This window comes from Cervus canadensis, chromosome 7 (assembly GCF_019320065.1).
Source record: "Cervus canadensis isolate Bull #8, Minnesota chromosome 7, ASM1932006v1, whole genome shotgun sequence".
NCBI classification, from domain to species: Eukaryota; Metazoa; Chordata; class Mammalia; order Artiodactyla; family Cervidae; genus Cervus; species Cervus canadensis.
The window spans coordinates 44,764,212-44,791,513 of record NC_057392.1 but is presented as its reverse complement, the minus strand read 5'-3'; the positions used below and the strand labels follow the sequence as shown (position 1 = coordinate 44,791,513).

At 41.5% G+C, this 27,302-nt stretch overlaps 2 protein-coding genes and 1 non-coding gene across 5 annotated transcripts in view; 2 read left to right on the top strand and 1 right to left on the bottom strand.

Annotated features, from left to right (window-relative positions):
- Window positions 1–7,784: 7,784 nt before the first annotated feature.
- On the bottom strand, window positions 7,785–7,888 carry LOC122445640. Its single transcript, XR_006270606.1, has one exon. It is a non-coding gene; the product is annotated as a U6 spliceosomal RNA (small nuclear RNA).
- A 10,004-nt stretch (window positions 7,889–17,892) lies between these two features.
- The window catches only part of MYLK (myosin light chain kinase), a 285,327-nt gene continuing 275,917 nt past the window's right edge, over window positions 17,893–27,302 (top strand). For 2 of the 3 annotated variants that reach the window (XM_043473160.1, XM_043473157.1), the window contains exon 1: window positions 17,897–18,118. The gene's annotated coding sequence lies outside the window, so the exon portion shown is untranslated. Of the gene's footprint in view, window positions 18,119–27,302 lie in introns of all 3 variants that reach the window. The other variant, XM_043473161.1, reaches the window with a different exon arrangement.
- On the top strand, window positions 18,416–25,889 carry LOC122444647 (vesicle-associated membrane protein 4-like). Its single transcript, XM_043473166.1, has 2 exons — window positions 18,416–18,435; window positions 25,239–25,889. The coding sequence occupies exon 2, from the start codon at window positions 25,415–25,417 to the stop codon at window positions 25,838–25,840; it is 426 nt and encodes a 141-aa protein (XP_043329101.1). The 5' UTR covers window positions 18,416–18,435; window positions 25,239–25,414; the 3' UTR covers window positions 25,841–25,889.

Here is a 27,302-nt window from a genome sequence, read left to right as displayed (position 1 = left end):
AGAGTCCTTAAAACTAAAAAGATCATTACCATATGTTCCAGCAATCCAACTTCTGCAAAGATATCTGGAAAAGATGAAAACTAATTTTAAAAGATTGCACCCTAATGTTCGTAGCAGCACTGAAGAGCTGAAATATGGAAACAACCCAAGTGCCCTTCAACAGATGATTGACTTAAGATGTGGTGTATATACACAATGGAATATTGCATGCATGTTCAGTCACTAAGTCATGTCTGACTCCTTGCAATCCTATGGACAGCCCACTAGGCTCCTTTGTCCATAGGGTTTCCCAAGCAAGAATACTGGAGTGGGTTGCCGTTTCCTTCAAGGGATCTTCCTGACCCAAGGATGGAACCTGCATCTTCTACATTGGCAGGCAGGTTCTTTACCAATGAGCCACCAAGGAAATCCATAATGGAATATTGCTCAGCCATAAAAAGAATTAAATATTGCCATTTGCAGCAACATGGATGGACCTAGAGAATATTATATTAAGGGAAGTAAGAAAGACAAATGTATGATATTGCTTATATGTGCAATCTAAAAAAGGATACAGACAAGTCTATACACAAAACAGAAATAGAACTCACAGACATAGGAAACAAACTTCTGATTCACAAAGGGGGAAAGGGGGACAGGAGAGGTAAATTAGGAGATAAAAATTAGTATACACAAAAATAGATAAGCAACAAGGATTTACTGTATAGCACAGGGAACTATATTCAGTATCTTGTAGTAATGGAAAATAATCTGAAAAAGTATATAAAGCTTAATCACTTTGCTGATACCTGAAACTAGCACAATATTGTAAATTAACTACTCTTCAATTTAAATAAACAATAAAGAGCCCTCACTGTCCTGCTTGCCCACTTCTGATGTTCTCCAGTTTGTCAAGATCTTTTGTGTAGGTCCATCAGTGAGCAGTGAACTCCAGGTGTGATCTGATCAAGCAGAATACAGTTAGATTATCATTTCTTACAATCTTGTTAAAGTTGTTTTAAAATGGACTTAGACTAAGCTGGCTGTCTTTAGCCATCACAGTATACTACATAACATATTAGGACTGCAGTTAGTTTCCAGACAATATTCTCATTGTCATTCTGAGTGTTTTGTGTGGCATTATGTTAGCACAGCTCAGGGAGCCAGGTCCTGTCCAGCTAGAAATGAGCAGTTCCTTAAAGACAGCTTTGTGCCAAAAACAAGTGGCCTCAGCTGCCCCTAAAGGAAGAGCTCACATTTACCACAACTTGAAGTGCTTGTTCTCCTTGAAGCCAGGTCTGCTCCTGGAGGCCATAAAGCATGGTGAAAAGAGCTAGGCTGGGAATCAGGAGTCTTGGGTTTGGGTTCTATTGCTGTTTTTTACTGTGTTAACTGTTTTTTCCACTTACAAAATGTGCGAATTTGACTAACAGTTCTCTTTTGTCACTCCATGATTCAACAATCTATTTAGTAATATAGTTCTATTATTTTGACCAGACATCTTTCAATTAGTCAACCACAAAGGGTTTGCTCAGAGTTTTAGAGCTCTATGTGAAACTTTTGTTTAGAACTTTGTATGAAGTAGACAGGTCATTCTCCCAATCAATAGGATGGCCCTGCCAACTCCACAGATTTGTAGAAAGAAGTGGGGAGGGGGTTGTGTGTGATTATTTGCCTCATGTAATTCAAAAAGCTCTGATATTCCTGGTATCTCTTAATAATTCCATCTATTTTTAGGATTAAGTTTTGAACATCATCATTCCTATCAGCATTCCCTACTAAGAAGTTTTAGATATGCCTGGTATAAAAATATTGTAAATAAATTTTGCTTTATGTTTTATAGCCACCAATTTTTATGGATTAAAAGATTGGACTGGGAAGTCACCCATCATCTAAGGCTTCCCAGGTGGCTCAGTGGTAAAGCATCCACCTGCCAAGCAGGAGACACAGGTTTAACCCTGGGTTGGAAAGATCACCTGGAGAAGGAAATTAACAGAAGCCTACACCAGTATTCTTGCCTGGGAAATCGAGAGCCTGGCAGATTACAGTCTAGGGGGTCACATCAGACATGACTTAAGCGACTAAACAACAGCAACAACATGATCTTCTAGTCCAATATCACTTTTAGAAATATAGAAACTGAAACCAAAAATGTTAAAGACATTTGCTCAGAGCCCCACAGCTAACACCTTGAATCAGGTATTGTGATTCACCGTTTACTTTCTGTACTCTGTTGTCTTGATACCAGTTGAATGTCATGACCACTTGAACCCCTGGGACCTCAAATCCCTCATTCCCCCAGTATGCCATTCTCTCTCTACTGGCATGGTCCAAAAATAAGGAATTCCTTCTGTAATTTATCATGAGGACTGAATAAGATAAGTGAAAATGCTTTGCAAACTATTGACACTATAATAGTTGGTAATGATCACATTATATGTAGTCAGTATACATGATTATGTGTGCATACTATACTAGACATTTATGGTTCATTTTTACTTTATGAAATACACAATGTTCTTAAAGTCTTTTTAGCATGCAGCATAATGCTAGGAAAACAATTTTCCCACCTATCACTTGGCCATTTCCATCAAAGGTCATTATTTAAACTCGTTTTTAAAGTAGATGGAAGAAGTTTCATTAGGTTTTCGCTCAACAGCACTGGCATTCACAGTGAGTTTGGACATTATCAGGACCCCAGCATTATCTTCTTTTCAGCTGGAGAGAAAGAGATCTCATTTTCCGTGGAGATCTCAAGGAGACATGTAGAAGCATCACAAGCTATCAAGGAGGAAAACATGGTCCCCTTTTGAGCCAGAGACTTACACAATTGTTCAAATCTAAAATAGAAATGTTGTCCGCTGCTCAGAAGGGAGCATACAGCCAAGGTACATATTTTCATCCCACCATCTTTTCCAGATTATTCTTTACTTGGCTGTGAGCTGAGCTCCAGGCCCAGAATGGGGTTGGAGATCAGAATCAAGTATTTTAAAAGTCGGCAGCTCCAAAACAAGCAGAACAGACCCTTTTGGAGGGTAGTAGTTTGTGGTTTGGCAAGAAGAAAGGAGTAAATGAAAAATAAAATTTTAAATCCAGAGCCACAATGGATGGAAAAAAATTAATCTTTTTTTTTTTTAGGTCAGAACTATCAGACTTGTTGTTTTAGAATAGGGAGATAGATTGATGGAAGATGAGACACAAAGTAGAACAAGCCAATGAATATTTGAATAAGTAGGTCCTCACCATTTAGAACAGTGACCTATATGCCACCACTCCACTCTTCCCCTGCCACAAAGCTAATGATCACTTTTTTCACTGGAGACTTAGACCACTTGTCATCACCTCTCCCCACCCCCCTTGCCCCCGCTCCTTTCCCAACTAGTCTAAAAGCCCATGTGGTCAGATTTCTATATTAATGGAAGACTAACACATAAAACATCTCCTCTTATCCCTTAACTTACCCAGAAAGAGCCTGAGAATTTAAATTGTAATTTTGTATTCTTGACTAAAATTTGAGAAAAGGTCATGATATCTCATTGATGAATATAAGACACTGGAACAGGCAATGTTTATGTCTATGGGATAGTTCATTTTAATGATGGTGCATTAAAAGAGAATGAGCCCTGGATTGGGAGTCAGGTGACCAAGTGAGTTTGTCTTCGTGGTCTGTGTGACCTTCAACCAGTAATATATTAGCTGTTTGGTGTGTGCCACACTGAACATTTAAATACAGGATAAAGTGTGCCTCTGAAGACCTAGAGCCCCAGGACCTGCCAAATGAGATATGGCCTCAGAGACTCTTTCCAACTCAAAATGCTATGGCTTCCAATGGGAAGGTTTGCAACACCAAGAGAACTAGACACACAGCCCTGATGGACACTCACACCATGTTGGGATCACACAGAATTTTAGTGTGGGACTGTTCTTTCTCTTTTCCTCTAATACTCATCTCTCAGTACCCTCTATATATACTTTCTTCTAGATGAGAACACTTTCAGAGAGCATTTTGTGTTGTGACTCTCTGAGGACTTGAATATTTTTATTTCACCCTCACATTTAAGCAATAGTTTCCATTGGATTTCAATGTGAGGATGGAATCATAAGGTTGTCTTTCCCCTCTTTGTAGAAATCAAAACTGACAAAAGGAGTACAAATGCCATTTGTGGGGAAAACTAGGAGATAGAAGTTTTGACTAAATATTTGACCATGAACTTTTAAAACTGATTTTAACAACTATTTATTTAAATCAAGAGCATTGAACAAGGAAGCAAATACTTAGGGACAAGGTGATGAGGCAGCAGAAGGAAATGAAGCAGGAGCTGGCAGAGTTTAGGCAAGAGATGGAAGGAAAAAATTAGGCCACCTCAGAAATGAAGGCAAAATTGAAAGTAAGGGAAAATCAAATTTTTTTTTTGATCAAATAATTTTTGAGGGAAAATCAAATTTAACACATGGTAGTTTTGATATAAAATCCTAGATTTGAACTTCCTTTCCTTCAGTGCTTTGCACAGTACACCATTGCCTGCTGGTTCTCAGAGGCTATGAAGAAGACTATCATGGGGCAGATCCTTGTTACTTTCAAGGTGATAACAGTTTTCTCTCTGGAAGCCTTTAGAATTTTCTCTGGCTTTGATGATCTTAAATTTCACTCTAATGAATATTACAGTGTTTTGTTTCTGTTCTTAATGTCTCCTGTTAGTGTTCTATGAGCTCTTTAAATCAGTAATCTTACATCTTTTTTCTAATTCTGGAAAATTATCAGTCATTATTTCTTCAAAGATTTCCTTGTAATTTGTTTTTCTCTCTACTTTGATTCATATTAAGTTTTTACTCCAAAGCTACCTGTCACTTAACTTTTTTCTTATTTTGAACATTTCTGCCTACTCTTATGGAGAAGGTAATGGCAACCCACTCCAGTACTCTTGCCTGGAAAATCCCATGGACGGAGGAGCCTGGTAGGCTGCACTCCAGGGGGTTGCTAAGAGTCAGACACAACTGAATGACTTCACTTTCACTTTTCACTTTTATGCATTGGAGAAGGAAATGGCAACCCACTCCAGTATTCTTGCTTGGAGAATCCCAGGGACGGGGGAGCCTGGTGGGCTGCTGTCTGTGGGGTTGCACAGAGTCGGACACGACTGAAGCGACTTAGCAGCAGCCCCAGCAGCCTACTCTTAACTCTTCCAGGGAAGGTTTCTTACCTGATATTACAATTGGCTTCTTAGTTATCCCCTTCTGCTGATAAACTGGGGTTCCCTGGTGGCTCAGTTTTAAAGAATCTGCCTGCCAATGCAGGAGACAGGAGACAGGTTCAGTCCCTGGGTTGGGAAGATCCTCTGGAGGAGGGCATGGAAACCCACTCCAGTGTTCTTGCCTGGAGAATCCCATGGACAGAGGAACCTGGTGAGCTTTAGTCCATAGCGTCGCAAAGAGATGGACACAACTGAAGTGACTGAGTGTACACGCACGCTGATAAATTAATTTATTAGATTCTTAACTTGAACTGTTACATTAGTAACATAGTTCTTCTATATCATTGTTTATTTCTGCTTCATATTTCCAAAACTCTTATCTTGTTAATCATATTTATCATGTGTATTTTGCATTCTTGTCTGTCTGGTCCATTGGTAATTTCCTTTAGCATGGACTGCTAAGCATGTGCAGCTTGTTTGTATCATTCTTTCCCAGGTAAGCCCATATTACCTTGGGAATATTAGCTACCTAGATAGGTCATGTACCCGACTCCAGTACTCTTGCCTGGAAAATCCCATGGACAGAGGAGCCTGGTAGGCTGCAGTCCATGGGGTCGCTAAGAGTTGGACACGACTGAGTGACTCCCCTTTCACTTTTCACTTTCATGCATTGGAGAAGGAAATGGCAACCCACTCCAGTGTTCTTGCCTGGAGAATCCCAGGGACGGCAGAGCCTGGTGGGCTTCCATCTATGGGGTCGCACAGAGTCGGACATGACTGAAGCGACTTAGCAGCAGCAGCAGCAGACAGGTCATGTATACCTGGTTGAGGAGACTGAAATCCAGCCTTAGACCCTCATTAGTTCATAGATGATGTCTGGTGTCATGGAGTAGTATAACAGTAGGAAATATTCCCTGCACTGATGACTTCTGTTGTTTCAGTCTGGACTTGATGACTCCCTACTTACCTACCCACGTTAGTTGACTTTTTCTGTACTTCCTCTCTCAGCTCTGCTCTTTTACAAAAGCTTCCTCCTTGGGATTAGGATAAGAATTAAGGCTGCTTAGAGTTAAGACGCTGATCTGCACCTGTTATTAGCTGCTCCCCACCAGCCGGATTCCAGCTCTGCCATAGGTTGTAAGTATATCCAATGGCACTGTGCTGGCATTACTCTTCCTCTGCCCCACAGAAGTGATGAGGTGAGCAGTGACTTGCCCAGAACAGTGTGGAGGGGGGAAAAATATATAATGAGACTATACTTCTACACCCCATCCTTCACCTGCCATCTTCTATTCTAGACTACCATTTCCCATATGCATTTGAAACACAGCCACTTCCTATCTTCCTGAACGTTTCTTGTTTTTATATTATATTCTGATATTCATTGACCTACCAGTGATTTTTGTAGCCGCTCTAGGGTGGATTCAGAAAGGAGGCCAGAAACTCCTCTTTGGTTGCTATCTTGTCCTCCTCACTAGTGTATAATGTCACCTCTGTCACTCACCAAGTTTCACAATATATGTGGGTGTATTGCTACTGTCTCTAGTCTGTTTCATTTATATATTATCTGCCTCTGTGCAATACCACACTGTTTTAATTATTGCAAATTCATAACATCTTTTTTAAAATGTTATTGGAATATAGTTGATTTTCCATAACATCTTGATATCTGATGTGGTGATCCTTTCTTCTTATTCATTTTGTAAATTGTCTTGGCTATTGCAGGCCTTTTACTGTTCTATGTGAACTCAAAGATCAGTTTATCAAGTTCTATGAAAAATCCTCTTGAGTTTTAGGTGAATTGTTTTGAATTTATAGGTTGATTTAGAGAATTGCCATTGTTATTATACTGAGATCTCTAATACATTAGTATTGTATAAAGCTCCGTTTATTTTCTCCCTAAAGATCTTGTTAAACTTTTGTGGGATTAAGTCCTGGGTGCCTTATAGCTTTTGTTACTATTGTAAGTCACTTTTTCTTTTGCTTTTTTCTACAATGCAAATATCTTTTTTCCCCCTGATCATATAAAAAGTGCTCATTAGAAACATTTGATTATTATATAAAGAAGAAAGTAAATCCCACCCATCATACTGAGGTTACATTGTTGGTTATCCTTTCAAGAATTTTTTATGCATGCAATATACATACCCCAATAAATTTACATACATAGAATCCTGTCATGCTTGCTTTTTTTTTAACATTTATTCTCTACCTCCTCTCCCCATGTTAACCCCTTTCTTATTCCCTAGCCAGACACCTGTTACCTATATTCATAACCAATATTTTCTCCATGCTTGTGAAATCCTACCTAGATCCTTGTATTAATATTTATAGAGATTTCAGGGAGTTGATCATTGTTTTGAAAAAAATGGGTCATATTATACTCATTTGTACTTTCATTTTCTCACACTTCGAAGTACCTATGAAAATATATATGCTACTACTCTAGATTCTACTGGGTCATTTATATGGATCTAATTTATCCTTTTAATATTCCATGATCTGGAGATGTAATACTATAATTTATTCAATAATTTGAATCCGTTGTATCTAGCAGGAACTAATTATTTTATTTTTAATTGCTAAAACAAATTCTTTCCTTATTTTTTTTTTTTAAATATGGAACGCTTCACAAATTTGCATGTCATCCTTGCACAAGGGCCATGCTAATCTTCTCTGTATCAAGGAACTAATTATTTTAAATAGAAAGTGATTTAATACAGGTAATTTGGGACTTAACCAAATCCTTGTGAAAGTTTAGTTACTCAGTCGTGTCCATCTCTTTACGATTCTAAGGACTGTAGTGCTCCAGGCTCCTCTGTCCATCTGATTCTCCAGGCAAGAATACTGGAATGGGTAGCCATTCCATTCTCCAGGGGATCTTCCTGATTAAGGGACTGAGCTCGGGTCTCCTGCATTGCAGGTGGATTCTTTACTGTCTGAGCCACTGTGGAAGCCCAAATCCTTAGAGGGATCCAAATACCAGATTCTAGGCTGGGCCTCCAGTGATGACTCCTGTAACAGTCCCATGGAACCTGCCGCCCAAGGGAAATTCGACATCCATCACAGTCAGGAAGTTGATGTCCCAGCTGCTGGTTCCAGAGTCATGCCACCCTAGCTACAACCTGGGAAGTCAGGAAGCTACTATCAGAGCTGTTGACTTGAGACCCATATCATGTCTGTCAGAGCTACACTTGTACATCTGACTGGTGAAATTAAATCACAGTCTAGAACACTAGCTTCAAGGGAGTCTGGGAATTATGTCTTTAGTTTTTCAGACTTTGCAAGTAGACACACAATAAAAAGGTTAACTAGAGGGAGAGTGGACCAGTCTACCCAATCTGCTGAATACTGTAGATTGCTATAGATTGGGTTCCCCTACAAACAGTTTCACAGTAAACATATCTGTAATGTGGCCTCATGGGTTCCTACTTATATTCCTAAGGAATAGGGTCCCAGGAGTAGAATTTCTGGAACAAAGTATATATGTATTTTAAAAAATAGACCTTGCCAAATTGCCTTCTGAAAAAATTGTAACACTTTACATTTCTGCTGGCAATGTGTGAGAATTATCTTCATTCATACCACACAATCAGCAATAGAAATGATGGTTTGGTGTGTTTGGTGTGTGTGTCTGTGTGTTTGCTTATTGTGGAGAATTTCAAACATGCACAAAAGTAAGCAGAGTGTGTAATGAATTGTCATGTTCCTTTCTGGAAGCCTCAACCACCATCCATGCATGGCTGACTCTATCACATCTACTTCCCATGTTTTATATTATTTTAGAACAAATTTCAGATACCATATTATTTCATTTATAAAGATAAGTGTATGTCTAAAAGATAAAAGCACACAATATTATTACAATATCTAAAATATTAACAATAGTTATTCATGAAATTGTCAGCCAGTGCTTACATTTTGTTTGAGTAAGGATTCAAATGGGCTTCCCAGGTAGTGCTAGTGGCAAAGAACCCACCTGCCAATGCAGGAGACTTAGTAGACGTGGGTTTGATCCCTGGGTTGGGAAGATCTGCTAGAGTTGGAAATGGCAACCCACTCCAGTATTCTTGCCTGGAGAATCCCATGGACAGAGGAGCCTGGCGGGCTACAGTCTATGCGGTCACACAGAGTTGGACACAATTGAAGCGACTTAGCATGCATGCAAGATTCAAACAAGGCCCACAAATTGCAACAAATTAAAGTGTTTTGTGTCTTTTAACTTATAGCCTCTCCCTCCATTTTTTTATTCCTTACAATTTATTTGTTAAAAGAACCAGGTTAACAATGCCATGAAGTTTCTTACAGTCTGAATTTTTCAGATTGCATCCCTTTGTTGTAGTGGAATGTTGTCCTAGTTATTTCCTGTGAATTGGTAGTGGAGTCTAGAGGCTTGGTCAGACTCGAGTTTGACTTTTATGACAAGAATAATTCAGATGGTGTCAGTTTCTTCACTGGGACTCACATAATATCTGGTTATCTCTCCCTTGTGATGTTAGCAAATCACTCGTGGTCAGTGTCCAGATCCACTAGGATTACAACACTAGCTATCCTTTTTCATCTGTGACATAGAATACATCTATAAAGAAAAATGTCCTCCACTCTCCACTCTCCACTGGACTCTTTCCAGTTTTTTTACCAATTTTCAAAATAATGAATTGGTTTCCTAGCATCCTTCAGTGGTGACTTGTTTCTTTAGCATCACTGTGAATTCATGGATTAAATTTACTTGATGTGTTTCAATCCACTGTAGTTGTGACTCTTACAGATACTTTTAAATTGTTCCACCTTTGATCAGTGGAAGCTTTGCTATGTTGTGTTTGTTCTTGCCACTGTGATAGGTGTCAAGCAATTTTACATTACTTTCATTTTTATTTCCCTGATCTCTAGTGAATTTGACTATATTCTTATGTTTGTTGGGCCTTTTGGCTTTACTCACTAGAGAATTGTCTATTTGTATCCTTTGCACAATTTTCTATTCCCACTGTTGGTTTTGTCTTATCAGTTTTTAAGGGTGCTTTGCATAGAAAGTAATCCTTGGTGAGAATATAGTAGCACAGACATTTTCCCATACATATTGATTGCTATTAACTTTGTCTTAGTGAAGTGATGAAGTGATAATGAAGAATATAGTAGCACAAACATTTCCCAAACATATTGATTGCTATTAACTTTGTCTTAGTACCTTTTGCCAAATAACAAAAAAGGAATTATTTGTATGTGGTCAAATATGCTTGGCTTTATTTTATAGTTTCTTAGTTCTTTGTAAGGAAACTCTTCCCAAATCATTGATTGCATATATAATCTCACAGACAGTTTTCTTCAGGTTTAAAAAGTATTTTTCTTTTATACTGAAATACTTAATTTGTTTGCAATTTACTTTTGATTTTAGTGTAAGATAGTAGTCCATTTTTATTTTCTTTCATATGGGTAACCAGTTATATGCCTGTACTTTTTTTTTTTTAAAGAGGGTTCATCTTTTTCCCACTGAACTACCATTTTGGCACATAAACATTTCTATTAGCCACTGTAATAATGATCAATTATTTTTTCTATTCCACAAATGCATTTTTATATATCCTTACTAATGGCATATTGATTTGAATACATAAACTTTACAGTACAGCTGATATCTTAGTAAGTTCCGTGTATACGCACTCTTCATTTTCTTATATTTTATAGTTGTATTAGCTATTCTTTGGCATTCTTTTGCTACTGAATTTTATTTTATTTATTTTCTTTTTTCATTTATTTTCATTAGTTGGAGGCTAATTACTTTACAACATTGTAGTTGTTTTTGTCATACATTGACATGAATCAGCCATGGATTTACATGTATTCCCCATCCCGATCCCCCCTCCCACCTCCCTCTCCACCCGATTCCTCTGGGTCTTCCCAATGCACCAGGCCCGAGCACTTGTCTCATGCATCCAGCCTGGGCTGGTGTTCTGTTTCACCCTAGATAATATACATGTTTTGATGCTGTTCTCTCGAAACATCCCACCCTTGCTACTGAATTTTAGAATCATCTTATCTAATTCCAAGAAAAACCTTGTTGGAATTCTAATCAGAACTACATTAAATTTATATATTAAAATTCCTAGAATTAACAGTTTTTTATTGTCTTTCCTTTTAGGATTTCAATTTATTAAAATCCCATTTTGTCTTTTAATAGTTTTTTTCCTCTTAGTTTTTTTCAATATAAATAGTTTTTTTTTTTTTTCAGGATAAATCCTAAGTCTATCTTGTTAAATTTATTTATAAATATTTAGCAATTTTGTCACTAACATGATTTGACTGGATTTTTATTAGCAACATGAAGATTTTATAGACATAAGAAAGAACTTTTTAGACAGACTGTTCAGTCACTAGAACTTGTAATTAAAGTGAAAGCTCCTCCTTATGTTATCAGGAAGGAAAGGTGGATATACATCTCTCTAAGACTATTTAGGTAAGGTCTTGCTGAGAGGTTGGGGCAGGGACCAGATGAGCCCTGGAAGACCTACAAAGAAGAGGAATTTACAATATTGCTGTTTTAGCCAGCCTCCTAATATCAGCCCTCATGTGAGGGCTCTTGACTTAGCCAGTTTTTCCAGTGGATACATGGACATGTAGAAGACCATTATGAAACATGCTGGGATAATCTAGACTAATTTAATTCTAAATTTAGGATAGTCTAAAAATTTTCCAAAAAATTTTTCTTCTGTTTTTTTTTCCCCCCAAAATTCCATTTTGTTGTTATGATATAGTTTGTTTTGTTTTTGCAATGGATACCTTTTTGTTGTTGTTTATTTCCCCAGATAAACAATTACAAGAAACATACTCATTCATTCACTTTGTGTATACAAAAATAATAGAAAGAATTTTAGCCCACTGGAGTCCAGAGTTAATATGCTTTGCAGTCTATCTTCTCATTAAACTTTCAAAACATCACCATGAAGTAGACTGAGTTTATTTCATTTGTATCTCGTTTTTAACAACTAGGAACTTAAGGCCCAGAAGAATGTATTACTTGTCCAAGGTCACACAGCTAGTTAATGACATAGCTTCCATGCAAACCAAGTGGCTGACTCAGAAGATCTTATCATTATAGTATTGTCCTTTCACAGAAGAATTTGAGGTAGAAATGTATGACTTAGAACCTCCATTTCTATTTCTACAAAACAAAGGATTTTTAATGGATGGTATCTGGTTGTAGATTCTTATTATGCAGAAAATTGAGTTTACTGAATTTGTAAATCAAGGGTTTTACATATGCTGCTGCTGCAGAGTCGCTTCAGTTGTGTCTGACTCTGTGGGGCCCCACAGATGGCAGCCCACCAGGCTCCCCCGTCCCTGGGATTCTCCAGGCAAGAACACTGGAGTGGGTTGCCATTTCCTTCTCCAATGCATAAAAGTGAAAGTGAAGTCGTTCAGTTGTGTCCAACTCTTAGCGATCCCATGGACTGCAGTCTACCAGGCTCCTCCGTCCATGGGATTTTCCAGGCAAGAGTACTGGAGTGGGTTGCCATAAACACCCCAAAATTTGCTTTACAGTATATAGTTTTCTCAGCTGTGACTTCCATGTGTTCATTTTCTCCTTAAAGATGGTCTTTGCTGTACTGGCTTTTTATAGTGTTTCCCTCTATGGTTTCTAAAATAACCTCTACAGTGTGTTTGTGGAGGAGTGGAAGCAAATAGAGACCCTATAGGTTATTAGTAGTAGTATATGAGGAAGAATGATAGAATGTGAAATAACAGAATGTGATCATTTGAGTTCTTATTTGTCTTTTCATTAAAAGAGTTGTTGCAATTCTTTCAGACTATATAAACCTGGAACCTGACCCAAGTCCCCTTTGCTTTCCCCTGTCACCTCCTTGGAATCTGGGGATTCTGCAGCTTGAAATCATTGGTTTATATATTAAAATTGATTCTAACATTATAGTAACCATAAGAACTTTAAAATAACATTTTGAACTAAATTTTAGAATTATTATTATAATAAGTTATATGATAAAATAGCCCTTTCCTAAAAGATGCCCAAGAAATTCTCAATAGAGGATACTTGTGGGATTGCAGGCTGCAACTGTGGAGGAGATGACAGGTACTTTTTATTTTCTACCTTCTGTAGAGTTCTTTTCTTCCTTTTTTTTTTTTTTTAGCTATTATAATATGTGACTTTAATGATTAAAATTTGATTTAAACATTTTTTCTTGAATTTGAAATTATATCTTCACTGTTGGCTTTGTAGTCAAATGTTTTCCCCCAAATATAAGATTTTTCAATGATAAAATGACAATGCATGACAAAATAGGTTTTTAAGTACAGAAAAGCAATTTATAGTAAATATTTACAGGAACAAACACATTCTGGAGTTCAGTATGTCTGTATTTTCATATGGCAATGACTGGACAAGGCACTTGTCTTTAAAGAAATCATTAGCCAAACAAAAGCACTGTTGGTTAATTTCTAAAGTGATCTTTCTGCTGTGTATTTTATTGTAGCTATAAGCAGTTCTCAGCTCTGATCTCACATCAGAATTACTGGGGAATTTTTAAAAAAACCATTCCCGAAGCCCCATCCCAGATCAACGGCATCAATTTCTGTGAGTGCACCCAGGCATAAGTATTTTTAAAAAAGCTTCACAGGTGAGTCCCACCTCTGGCCAGACTTGAGAACCTCAATCCACCAAAAGTGATCTAGGTGGATTTAATGAATTCATAAACTAAGGTGAGCTATTTATTATTTGATACTTGTCAGAGATTAATAAATTATGATATTTTACCTTCTCTTTTTTCCCTTTCCTTCTTCTTTGGTTTTCCTAACGAGGGCCCAGCAATGAAGGGGACCAGGCCAGAGGAGGGATCCGGAGACAGGAAGGAAGTGCAGAGGACATGCACAGACAGATGGAGGCTAGGACTTGCAGATTAAACTTCTTAGAAAGGCAGTAAAAATAAACAGGCACCCCCTCCCCACCAAGCAGAAGGATATTTTCTGCAACTAGTGTTTTGCTTTGGGGCAATGGGGTTAACTTGCATTATTTTAGGACATCTAAGGGAACAAATAGACATTTCTCTCTGAAACTGATTTATTTAATCTTAACAAACCAGCCTTCATGCACTAGGTTTGTGTGTTTGGACCATGGCATTTTTCAGGATCAGTGATATATTTCCTATAATTTTGTGCAAACCTTCTTGATCTCTAGTCATTAGCCATGTTTATAGGGACTGGTACAGCCCAGCTCCCATTAACTCTTAAAAACTGGCCAGCCAGGATTCCCTTTCATGACAGGACTTCACACTAAGGATAAATTTTTGGAAGTGGAAAAAAATTGACATAGTAGGGCAGGATACAAAAATCAATAAACAAAAACCAGTTGCATTTCTACCTACTAGCAATGAACAATCATAAAAGGAAATTAAAAAACAATTCCATTTTCAATAGCATCAAAAAAATAGTAAGAAATTTAAACAAGAAGGTGAACAATTTTTATAGCAAAAACTACAAAACATTGTCAAAAGAAAGGCAAGAAGAAAAGAAACAAGAAAGCATCTTGTGTTTGTGGACTAGAAGACTTAATATTGTTAAGAAAACTGTATTAACCAAAGCAATCTACAGATTCAATGCAATCTCTCTCAAAATCTCAATGATGATTTTTGCAGAAATAGGGAACAAGAAGTCCTAAAATACATATGAGAACTCTCTAAAATTCATTTAGGGACTCCTAAATAACCACAATGATCTCAGAAAAGATGATCAAAGTTGGTAGTGAGAGAGTCAATTCCTAGGCAGGTTGATAGGAAGTCCTGGGGCCCCAAGGAGAGAGGGGTCTGGAATTCTCAAGGAGGAAGAAAGGACAAAGTTTTTTTCCCTTTACATTCCTTGGGATTATATAACAATAATGTATCCTGCTTGAGGACAGTTTCTGGAAAAAACCTTCTGGTGAATCCTGTTATCTTAAAATGTAAATTATGGGAGTGGGTCTAGTAAGGTCTTTACAACCTCCATTCTTTTGATTCAATGTAATAACTAATTAAAAGTATATAACTCCATTGCTAACACTAGTGAGGGGGCACTCTCCGTACCCCTTCTGATGTCTATGTCAGAAGCTTTCTCTATCTCTTTCATACTTTAATAAAACCTTATTACACAAAAGTTCTGAGTGATCAAGCCTCGTCTCTGGCCCTGGATTGAATTCTTCTCCTCTGGAGGCCAAGAATCCTGGTGTCTTTCATGGTTAGCAACAACCTTTCAGTAGTCTCACACTTTATGATTCTAAAACATAATAAAAAGCTCCAAAGAGCAAAACAAAGTAGGATGGCATAAGAACAGACATATAGACCAATGGTATAAAAGAGACAATCCAGAAATAAACACTTGCATACCAAAATGGCAAGATTAGAAAGACATAAGGAATCAATGATGAACATTAAATATATATTTGCCTATAGAACTAAGATTAAATATGGAAAATTATATTGGGTTGCCCAAAAAGTATGTTCCATAAGCTATTAAGGAAAAACCCAAACAAACTTTTTGGCCAACCCAATAGTATGCAAGACTAGGAGCTGACAACTATTAGAGCATAACTATAATAAAATGCAGCCATGAAATTAAAAGACGCTTACTCCTTGGAAGGAAAGTTATGACCAAACTAGACAGCATATTAAAAAGCAGAGACATTACTTTGTCAACAAAGGTCCATCTAGTCAAGGCTATGGTTTTTCCAGTAGTCATGTATGGATGTGAGAGTTGGACTAAAAAGAAAGCTGTGCACCGAAGAATTGATGCTTTTGAACTGTGGTGTTGGAGAAGACTCTTGAGAGTCCCTTGGATTGCAAGGAGATCCAACCAGTCCATCCTAAAGGAGATCAGTCCTGGGTGTTCATTGGAAGGACTGATGTTGAAGCTGAAACTCCAATATTTTGGTCACCTGATGTGAAGAACTGACTCATTTGAAAAGACCCTGATGGGAAAGACTGAAGGCAGGAGGAGAAGGGGACGACAGAGGATGAGATGGTTGGATGGCATCACCGACTCAATGGACAAGAGTCTGGGTAGACTCCAGGAGTTGGTGATGGACAGGGAGGCCTGGTGTGCTGTGGTTCATGGGGTCGCAAAGAGTTGGACATGACTGAGCGACTGAACTGACTGATAATAAAATGGATAATAGATGCAACAAAAGGCAAGTGCAAATGAAGAGACCAGGAAGCACTACACAATATTTCATAGCAGATGCAAAGTAAATATTAGGCAAGAGGAAAAAAATTTTAAAGGTATCCTCTAAATCAGTGAGGGATTCTTAACTCATGACAAAGGAAAATATCTGAGGAACCCTGGAGCTAACGTTTCAGAGTAGGAAGATGCCTGGGAAAAAAGCCCAAACCAAAAAGCATCCTAAGGAGCATCCTCATTTTACAGATTAGAAAACTGAGGCCCAGAGACAGCGAGTGACTCCGCAAGCTCCACAAAGTTAGCACCAGACCCAGGTCTAACACGCGGGTCTCACAATCTGGGACTCTCCACCACAGTACACTTCCTATTTAATTTTTTTTTAAATAAGTAGCTAAATTGAACATTTTTAAGATTTCTCCAGAGCATCCCATGATACCATTTCAAAATGTCTTCAAACTTCGATCTTCTGTGGGGAAAGAAGATATAGAAATGCTTTCACAGAGCTGGGTCTGGTTAGCCTCACAGTAGAGTTGGGTGGGGAACCCTGGTGTGAACCTTCCAGACTGTCTCTAATCTTAGGGCATTCTCTCTCCACCTTTGATAGCTTCTTCCTCTCCTCTCCTTGCTGCTTGCCTCACCATGATCTAGTTGCCTCTCCTTTAAGTACATATAGATTATGTCTGTGCTCAGTCGTGTACACTCTCTGCACCCCATGTACTGTATGTAGCCTGTCAGGCTCCTCAGTCCATGGGATTTTTCAGGCAAGAATACTGGAGTGGCTTGCCATTTTTTTCTCCAGGAGATCTTCCTGACCTAGGGGTGAAAACCTGAACCCATGTCTTCTGTGTCTTCCACATTGCAGGCGGATTTTATACCCACTGAACTATCAGGGAGGCCCTAGATAAAGTTCATACTTGCACGTTTAAAAGTAACTCTGTTAGGGGCTATCCTAAGCGCTTTACCAGGCTTGTCTCACTGAAGCCTTACATTCCTATGAGGCAGATTTTTTGTCCCCATTTCAGAGACAAGAAAACAAGAGACGAGTAACAGAGATAAGTAACTTGCTCCAAATTTTGCAGCTAGAAATTAAGGGGTAGAGTTCTCAACTCCAGAATCCGCCTTTTTAAGGACTAAGTTATCCAGCCTGAACAAAATTGCACGTTGTGCCCAATTCTGAAAATGAGCACGCTTTTCGCGATACTTTGTCCGAAAACTAAAATTGCATTCATTTCGGGAATCTACTCGAGTCGTTGTTCTTTTTGGTAGCCACATCAAAGATTAATTAATTTTAAAGTCTACTGAGTTTTTCCAGTGTATGGTCTTCTCTTGTGTATTGAGTGGCCTTCCAGGGGAAAACACGAGAAAACACACCGAAGGCCACCAGTCCGGTGTGCGAGGAGTTGGGGCGGGGCGAGGGAAGGGCTAAGTGGACCGGCGTCCCGCGCCCGGTTCCGCTCCGGATTCTCGGCTCGCGACCCCGGGAGGAGGGCAGGTGGGCGTGGCGCAAGGGCCGCGGGTCCATTCCCAGTGCGCTATGCAAATGACATGCAAACCAGCGCGTGTGAGTCCGAGTCCGCAGTTTGGATCGGGACTCGGAGCGCTGGGCTCTGAGGGGCTCTCCCACTTGCTCGCGCACTCTCCGAGCGGCTCACCCCTGCACCGACCCGGACGCGCCTCTCCTGCTCCCAGTGCAGGCGCCAGCGGCGCTTTGAGCGCTGAGCCCGCGCTGCGCGCCCGCGGGACGACCCTGCCGAGCGCTGTGCCTCGGCTCCCGGGCTGCCTTCGCTGCGCGGGTGAGTGAACCCGCCCCACGCTTTTGTCCCGACGCGGCCCCTTGGAGTCACTCCTCGAGGGCGGGGGTCGCGGGGTCGGGACCCTGGATCGGGAGCTTGCTTCATGCTCCACTGTTGGAGGGGGGTTCCTGTGTGCGGCGAGGAGTTGGGCGGGGGGACGCATAAGGGGGCGACCCAGCACTTCCAAGCAGCCTCGGTTTTCTTTTGGAAGGTGTGGTGCCTGGGGACAGTGACGCCGTTGTCTCTATAGGCGTCATCCGAAAGGGATACCGTTGATTTGAGTGGTGCAAATCGCCGCTAGCCTGCAAGAAAGAAAGGTGGGCTCTTCTCCCAGCTCCCCAGCGCCTTGCAGGATAACTGGGGAACGACAGCTGCGGGGCGGGTGTGCCACGTGAAAGTCCTCCCTGTCTAAAGGCGAGCCCTGGAAGATAGGGCAATGGGTGCAGCTCCGGAGTCCCAGACAAAATTGGGGCGCCAGGCGTTGCAGTCTTTCTCTCTCTCCCTGTTCCTCACTCAAGGCCCCCGCCTGCTGTTCTGCCTGCTTGTCTTCAACCAGTTTTATGGTTGAAAGACTCTTGTTCTCAGATCATTGCGGTTAGAAAGTTTAGGCTAAACTAAATCCCAGGTGTTAGCTGTCAGTGGTTAAGGCAGAACTCCTCCATGGAACTTGTGGCTACTTACACTCTTCAAGACCCAAAGGACTGAACTTCTAGGAGTGGTGTTGCAGATGTGAAGATGGCTGGTGGGGAGATTTTTTCAAGCATTTGTTGTTGTTGAGGGCCCATCCTCTGGATAGTAACCTGAAGTAGAAAGACCCAGCTCCTTTGCGGCCTAGCAAGGGTAAAAATAACCATTGCAATGGAAGGAGCTGGGGGGAAGTGGGGGCACACTCAGGCAGTGGGAATAGTACCAGGCCTCGGCCACTGGTTTCTACCATCCCTCCTCTCCCTGAGTGCAAAGAGCAGAGTATGTGAAATCCCCACTTGCCACCCACCCCACAGCCTGACTATGCTGTGTCCCCTTTCCACCTGGGGCTGTGGGTTCCTCCCTGTTTTAGTGCAGTTGTTTGTCAAAATGCACAGCTGGTCAATAAGTTATTTGTAAATGGTGGGTTTGAGAGGACTGTTTAGGGAACCCCTCACCCTTTAAAGAGTGGAGGATCCACAGATCCAACAAAGTCTCTGGGGGAGGGGCTTCCCGGGTGGCTCAGATGGTAAAGAATCCACTTGCAAAGTGGGACACTTGGATTCGGATCCCTGGGTTGGGAAGATCCCCTGGAGGAGGGCATGACAACCCACTCCAGTATTCTTGCCTGGAGAATCCCCATAGACAGAGGAGCCTGGTGGGCTACAGTCCACGGGGTCACAGACAGTCAGACACGACTGAGCGACTAAGCACAGGGGGAAGGGTAGGTGCTTCTGGTAACCTTACTGGTTGCCTAAAAGGCATCTCAGGTTGTAGCAAAATAGTTTTGTTTTCTCCTCACTTTATTTCCCTCTTCCCCTCCATCTCTTTATTTTGTCTTAAATTCTTAACCCCCTTGTGTTTTCTCTTTGGTGGTCTTGTCTTAGTCTCTTTCCCTTCCCTGCATACTGCAGCCATGTGGAAGGTGATGCTGCTGGCACCACGGTGCCCTGGGCTGGTATGGAATGTTCCTTCTCAAGGCCCAGAGTGAGGTGGGCCTTTCGTCTCCCATCCTGACTGGGCTAAGAGCCTTCAGCCAGAGCAGGTGGGAGCCTGGGCACTGGGTCCTGGCAGATAGCGGGGGGGGGGGTGGCTGGATGCTGGCTACTGGACTGGGTAATGGGTACCCTGGGGCCTTGCACAAGAGCCTTTTCACCAGGATGTGCATATCAGTTCCCTCACTCGTGATGCACAAAAATGCTGGTCCTCAGGCACTACTAGGCATGAGCTTGGAAAACTGCCCCAGGTGGCAAAGGATTTGTGTATTTGGTTTATTTTGTGTAGTATCTAACTAACTGAGGAGGGGGGAGCTGAGGCCTTGGAGCGCTTTTTCTTGATATAAGGTTTGCTGACCCTCTCCTCAGGAGACTATTTCCTCAGAGGTTAAGGGACATGTACAGAACAGAGTAGGTCCTGGGGATGTTCCCGGTCTAACTGGTCAGCTTAGGTGGACCCACCTACTGCCCAGACCTTAGACAGACAGGTGCATTCACCATAGGGCAGGAGCTTCTGGTTGGCAGCTCCAGGGGAATCCACTGGGACAAATTGTCAGAGGAGGCTGCCCCAGATGGTGCTGGGGTTAGGAGAGAGGCTCTTACAGAACCAAAGGTGGGAGAGGGGTTTTAATGGTAGCGGGGGAGGGCGGTCTGCCCCAGCCTCAGTGGAATAGATTGTGAATGCTCTGGGATCACCATGGCCTCAGTATCTATAAGATTGACCTCTTGCTTCACACACATCCTTCACTCCCCCCCAAAAATTTGAATCTGAGTCTGTGAAACAGAACTAGTTGATTTATTGGCACTTTGTCTTTTGAGATTCAAGAGGTGGCAATTTGAGAATGCAGCCCTGCCCCGGTAGGGGTTCAGAGACCCAATGAACATGTGGACTCTTACTTAGTATCTTTCTGAAAACACTTCTTGGTGTTCTGGAAATATACACTAGGGCCGCTTGGCAGCCTAACTGCCCTTCCCTCAATTCAAGCCAACATAACTCTGATTGGGAAATTGTTCATTCTTATAAGCTTCCTGTCCTATCCTTTCTGTAATTGTGGAGAATTTTAGAGAAAAACCCTTAGAAAGTAAACTTCCCCAACACAAGATGTTATCCTCTCCCAACCTGACTATTGTGTCCTTCTCCTCTGAACCCCAGGGAGTGTACCCAGAGGGCATGAGGTAGGAGCATTTGCATGGAAAGCATACAAGTGGTGGCCTGGGGCTGGGAATCCAGAGAGCAGTGCAGATGGCACTGGGACAGGCTCCTGTGCCAAGTGATGTCTGCCCACTTCCTTCTGCTCCCCTCGCCTCCTGCTCCACGAGAACAGAAAGGCGAGTGTGCGGGGCCGGGGGCTGCTGTGTGAGCCACTCACCTTGCCCACCTGTGCCCACCTGTGCCCTTCTGCAGATGAATTCCCTTGTCTGTTTGTTGAGTTCTGGCTTCATACTTCTCCATTTGCTTTAAGCCAGCAGGTTGAGCACTTGTAGTTCTTACAGCCTGAAGGTGGGCGGACCTCAGGACTGTCACTACAGCTGCAGATGTAGCCCTCCTGCCATGTCAGATGCTCCTGCTTGTCAGGGCCGTGGTCCTTGTGAAACCGGGCTGGGGCAGGAGGAGAGCCTGGAGGAACTCCTCCCTGTTTGCTGCTCGTGGGGCTAAGGCTGGACTTCCAGAGGCTCGCACTGTCCCTTGTGTCTGAGGGGAATGCTTGTGAGGGACACCCCGCAAGGGAGATGAGGGAATTTCCATATAGATCTGGCTTCTCGAATATACCAATGTTGTCCCCTCCCCCCACAGTTGGTGCTTTTGTCCCCCTTTCTCCTCTCCCCTCTTCTTTTGGATCCTGAGTACACAGCCCTCTGGAGAACAAAAGAAAAGGGGTGAGGAAAGGATCTCCTTTTCTTTCAGATCTGCTGCTTAATTTCCACCTGCTTCCCCTGACTCTGGAACCCCAGATTGGATGGATGCTAATTTGTGAATGCAGGACTCTATGAGTTAGTTCTCATAATCTTTCAGGAACTGAAATGCTTCACAGTTGAGCTTTCATCATTGAGGATGCTGTTTATCTGTTTTGTTTTCAGAGATTGATATTTCTGCTGCAGAGCGGTTCTCCTTCAGAGAGAGAGGAGCATGAGGGTAGAGTATGCTCTTTGGAGTTAAGCTTGAGTTCAGAGCCATCCTGTTCACTCACTGGCTGGCTGTTCTTGGGTATGGTATTTAACATCTGTGGGCTGAGTGCAGTTTCCTCGTCAGTGAGGGTGTTTATATAAATGAAGTGAATGTGTGAATATAGAGAGGTATGAAAGAAGGAATAGCTATAATTCTGTATATTGTATAGTGTTCCCTAGGTCTATGGAATGACCTATACCTCAGCCAACAAGCATGAATGACAGACCTCCTCTCCATCTAGCCCTGTGGAGGATTATACAAGGAAGGTACTATGCCCAAGGGACTTTGGGTTTTATGGGGAAACAGTGAACATGAATGCAGTATATAATTAGAAAAGAGGGGTTAGTTCTGTGGTTCAGACTCAATTAGGAGAATTTCGGGTAGCAAGAAATTTCGGGTAGCAAGATGTGATGAGGAAAGGCCTCAAAGCTTTTCTTCAGGGAGCAGGAGAAAGGGTGGTTACTGGCCTGGAGAGAGGAAGGTGGGAATACTTGTTTGCTGTCTCCAAAAGCTCTCCTCTCCTCCTTTGTTAGAACTTAGTGAAGAACCTTTGGCCCTGTGGTGAGCTCTCAACCATGCAGAACAGCTTGTCCTGAGATTTATTTGGGGGGAGTTTTCCCTCTGCTGCCCAGAATGTTCCTGGAACAATTTTGTTTTCACTTTATCCTGGGTCAAAAATTATAAGAAGCAAATCTACATCCAGAGTGAAAGCCCACCCCATAAAGACTTTTGGGCTCCCAGGGCTTGGTGTTCTTTCCTCATGTTTCATTTCTGTCAGCCCACCTGCCAGCTGCATCATAGTGAGGTGGAAACCCTAGTCTAGGAGGCGAAGACATTGGGTGCAGAACTGGAAATAGCCAGAGTTCTTACCTCTTCACTCTGATGGAGGACGGTGATTGGGTGAGAAGGCCTGACTTTGACCAGAGTGTAAGTGAAAGTGTTAGTTGCCCAGTCATCTCTGACTTTGTGACCCCATGGACTGTAGCCTGCCAAGTTCCTCTGTTCATGGAGTTCTTCAGGCCAAAACACTGGAGTGGGTAGCAATTCCCTTCTCCAGAGGATCTTCCCAACCCAGGAATCGAACCTGGGTTTTCTACATTGCAGGCAGAGAAATGGATGCAAATTGGTTCTCTCATCTGTCCCTTCTGGTTCCCCAGAGTCTTTGAAGGCTGTCTCCTTTAGTCTGAGAGTGCCCTGGGAAGCAGGTTCCTTCTTTATCTGGCCTGACTCTGTCATCACTGCCATATGTCTGCTGCCAGGGCCCCAAAGTACCTTGTGTCTGCCCACGCAGCTCCCCCTTACCCCTGAAGTCCCAGCCCCCATTCTACCCAGTACCCAGAGTTGACACCTGGGGCTGACACTGTATTCTGAACCCGCCTTGAGTCTGGAATGCACCATCCTTCACAGGAATTTTCACCCCATGAACTGAACATGGAAGCTCTTGCCAGTCTCCACTGACCCTGGAAGGAAAGACTCTTCTCCTTTGCCTGGGATGGACTAGGTGGAGGCTATGTGAAAAACCCGGAAGAGGCTGTGGTTTGGAGCTGTTTGGCACAGCTCCAGTGCTGTCCAGGTCTCTGCAAGCACACATGTAACTGGAGAGGGGCCCTTTTCTCTGCTTGCCTGAGGAACCTGTGGGCAGATGAACAGTGCTTGGTAACCTTTAGTTGCCATGGAGTCATAAGGTGTGGTGTCACACTAGGTAACGAGCTCCTGAGGGCAAAGGCCATGGTTTATCTCCACGTCCTTGCTCTTAGTCCAGTAAGTAGTCTTAGTATCTGACATGCCACGGTGCCTGGTTGTGCTTAAGGCCTGACTGGTGGGTGAGTTGGAGTGTTCAAGAAAGATCCTCAGGCATCTCCCCTCTGCCGCTCCAGGAGAAGGTACTTTCCCCTCATTTGCCTCACTTCTCCAAAATGTCTTCTTTCTGGTTAGGCATTACTGTTCTATTTTTCTCCTGAACTCTGCATGTTTCCTGTTGAGTACTCAGCCCATTCAGAGAACTTGCCTAAAATGGACCTGTCCCTACTGTTTCCCCTTATTCAGGTTAAGTTCTCATTCCACATTTTTGTTTTAGTGTCAACAGAGCATTTCCATAGTCACTTGGCTGGTAACGTGGAAGTGGACATGTTCAGAAGACAATAGGCTGTTTCAGTGTACCTGTAACTTGCCTCTTATTACTACGGAAGCTTGTCTTCACATTCACAGTAGGGCCTCGTGCTGGGCATGAGACAGTTAATGTAGATACTACTGATTTTATCCCACAGCATTTCAACTGAAGTATTTTAGGGAGTTCAGGCTTTTTGTTGTGACTGGGCAGCCACCTCAGGCACAAGCTGGTTGCAGAAGCAGCACCACAACTTCTCAGCGCTTCCTCCTATGGTTCCCCCCTCTACTGGTTATCCCAGGCAGAGAGAATCCCTGGGTTTTACTTTCATATTGCTATTGCTCGTGACCAGAGCTTCACTAGCTCACACTTGGACTATTAACTGTGGCACAAATACATTTTACACTTGACTGCTTTGTTAATCTTAAAGCCCAATCTGGCTGTGTCACTCCATCTTCAGAAACCCTCCATGGCTCCCTGCTTCTCACAGGACACCCTTAACCTGAGGTGCAAGGGCCTCTGTAATCTGACCTCCAAGGCAATGGAACTTGTTAACTTCTTGTCCCTAAACCCAGTTTGCACTTTCCTGTCTTTTTGCCTATGTGAGTTTATCCTCTCCTGGAATATTCGTCACTTTCCTCTTTGATTGACAAGTTCTTCTATCCTTAAATATTTATTCAAGGAATGATTAAGTTCCTAATACATGTCAGACACTGTCCCAAAATGGAGACTGCCTTTGACCTCGTGAGCTTCACCTCAGCTTCAAGTTCTTTTCCTCGTTTGAACTTTTGTAGGGACCTTGAATTGGTCCCTATAAATTCTTTTGATGGTGACAAGTCACACATTATTATGAAAAGTTTACATGTTTAGTTTTATTTATGCTAAAATTTTTATATTTACAACTACCTTGAAAAAATTTCAAGGAGAAGACATGCCTGAAGCTTTTATTTCCTAATAACAGACTTTCAGAACCCACTAACAACAAAATTCCTTTGGGATCCTTGTTGGCAAAATAAACCATGCCTCCCAGTCCCTAGCCTAGACTTGGGTGGGGTCAGGGAATCTGTTTTTACAGAGCTCCCCAGGTGTTTACAGTGTCAGCCAGAATTGAGAATCAATCTTCAATGCTTTTTTACTAGGTAATTATTTCTTTGATTTGTGTATTAGGAAGGAGTCTTCAAAATTAGTAGAAACTGCTCCTCCCCGCTCTCTTCTTCCGATTCCCACTCCTTCCCCTGCCAGTCCAGCACCCTCCACGGGAGGTACGGGGAGTCCTCCTCCAGGAGACTCAGGTGGTAAAGATTTATCCTGCTGGGAAGTAGAAGAGCACCTCATTAAAAAAGATGCCTCCCAAGTTCAAGTGTCACCTGAATGATGATGATGTCGCAGGTTCTGTGAAAAGTAAAAGGAGAAATCTTTTAGAAGATGATTCAGACGAAGAAGAGGACTTTTTTCTAAGAGGACCATCTGGACCAAGATTTGGACCTAGAAATGATAAAATTAAGCATGTTCAGAATCAGGTGGATGAAGTCATTGATGTCATGCAAGACAGTATTACAAAGGTAATAGAAAGAGGGGAGAGACTAGATGAACTACAGGACAAGTCAGAAAGCTTATTGGATAATGCAACTGCTTTTAGCAACAGATTCAAACAACTTCAAAGGCAAATGTGGTGGTGCGGATGCAAAATAAAAGCCATCATGGCTTTGGTTGGTATTACTCTTTTGTTAGTGATTATCATTCTTATAGTTGTGAAATACCGTACTTGATTTGATGACAGATCTTCATTAAACAAAATCTGGGACAATAATAATAAAAGGTTGCTGCATAATTTAAATGAAACCCATGTATATAACTTTCAAAGCTTCTTTTTCAAGAAATTAAGAGGCAAGTATCACTTCAAATTGGAGCATTGAGAATCTCCAATTATCTCCCTCCCTTCCAACAAAATGTTGCTTTTAATAATTATGTTTGAGGCAAAGATAACTAGCCTTGATTTTGCCATATTCCAAGGGTCTAATTTGAAACTAGATACTTGCCAATTCACTGTTGTATATATAGTCAAACACTGATAAGGATATTTCGTACTGTTATTTTAATGACATAAGGACTTGAATTTATTTATTTATTTTTTATAGATTAATTCTTTTTTTTCATTTATTTTTATTAGCTGGAGGCTAATTACTTTACAATATTGTAGTGGTTTTTGCCATAAATTGACATGAATCAGCCATGATTTTACATGTGTTCCCCATCCCGATCCCCTCTCCCGCCTCCCTCCCCATCCCATCCCTCGGGGTCTTACCAGTGCAACAGGCCCAAGCACTTGTCTCATGCATCCAACCTGGGCTTGTGATCTGTTTTACCCTTGATAGTATACTTGTTTCAATGCTATTCTCTCAGAACATCTCACCCTCGCCTTCTCCCACAGAGTCCAAAACTCTGTTCTGTACATCTGTGTCTCTTTTTCTGTTTTGCATATAGGGTTATCGTTACCATCTTTTAAAATTCTATATATATGCGTTAGTATACTGTATTGGTGTTAATCTTTCTGGCTTACTTCACTCTGTATAATGGGCTCCAGTTTCATCCATCTCATTAGAACTGATTCAAATGAATTCTTTTTTAATGGCTGAGTAATATTCCATAGTGTATATGTACCACAGCTTTCTTATCCATTTGTCTGCTGATGGGCATCTAGGTTGCTTCCATGTCCTGGCTATTATAAACAGTGCTGCGATGAACATTGGGGTGCATGTGTCTCTTTAAGACCTGGTTTCCTCAGTGTGTATGCCCAGGAGTGGGATTGCTGGGTCATATGGCAGTTCTATTTCCAGTTTTTTATTGCATCGAGGTGGGGATCAGGCTGGTGGTCAGGGAGCCTCTGCAGAATACCGAATCATTATGCTGAAAGATGTGTGTAATCATTCCATCAATATTTGCAAGATTCTTCTCATACTAACAATTGCTTTGCAAGCAGTGTTCACATGTTTATAGATGTAACGAAAGCTAAATGTTGTAAATGTTGCTGCCTTCAGCTATAACTAAAAACATTCCAGTAAACCTATTTTTTATTGTAAAAAACAAAAACAAAAATTAGCAGAAACCAATTCTGCTAGTTGAAGAGGAAAAAAAAAGGTAATAGTTGTATAATGAAAAGAGGTAACATTCTCATATTTTCTTGATTTCAAGTTACCGTAGGCTATAAGATTTACATCACTTTCTAGATTC

What these genes read in the sequence shown, in the direction of transcription:
- LOC122444647 (XM_043473166.1), top strand. Translation starts at nt 25,415, where the DNA reads ATGCCTCCCAAGTTCAAGTGTCACCTGAATGATGATGATGTCGCAGGT.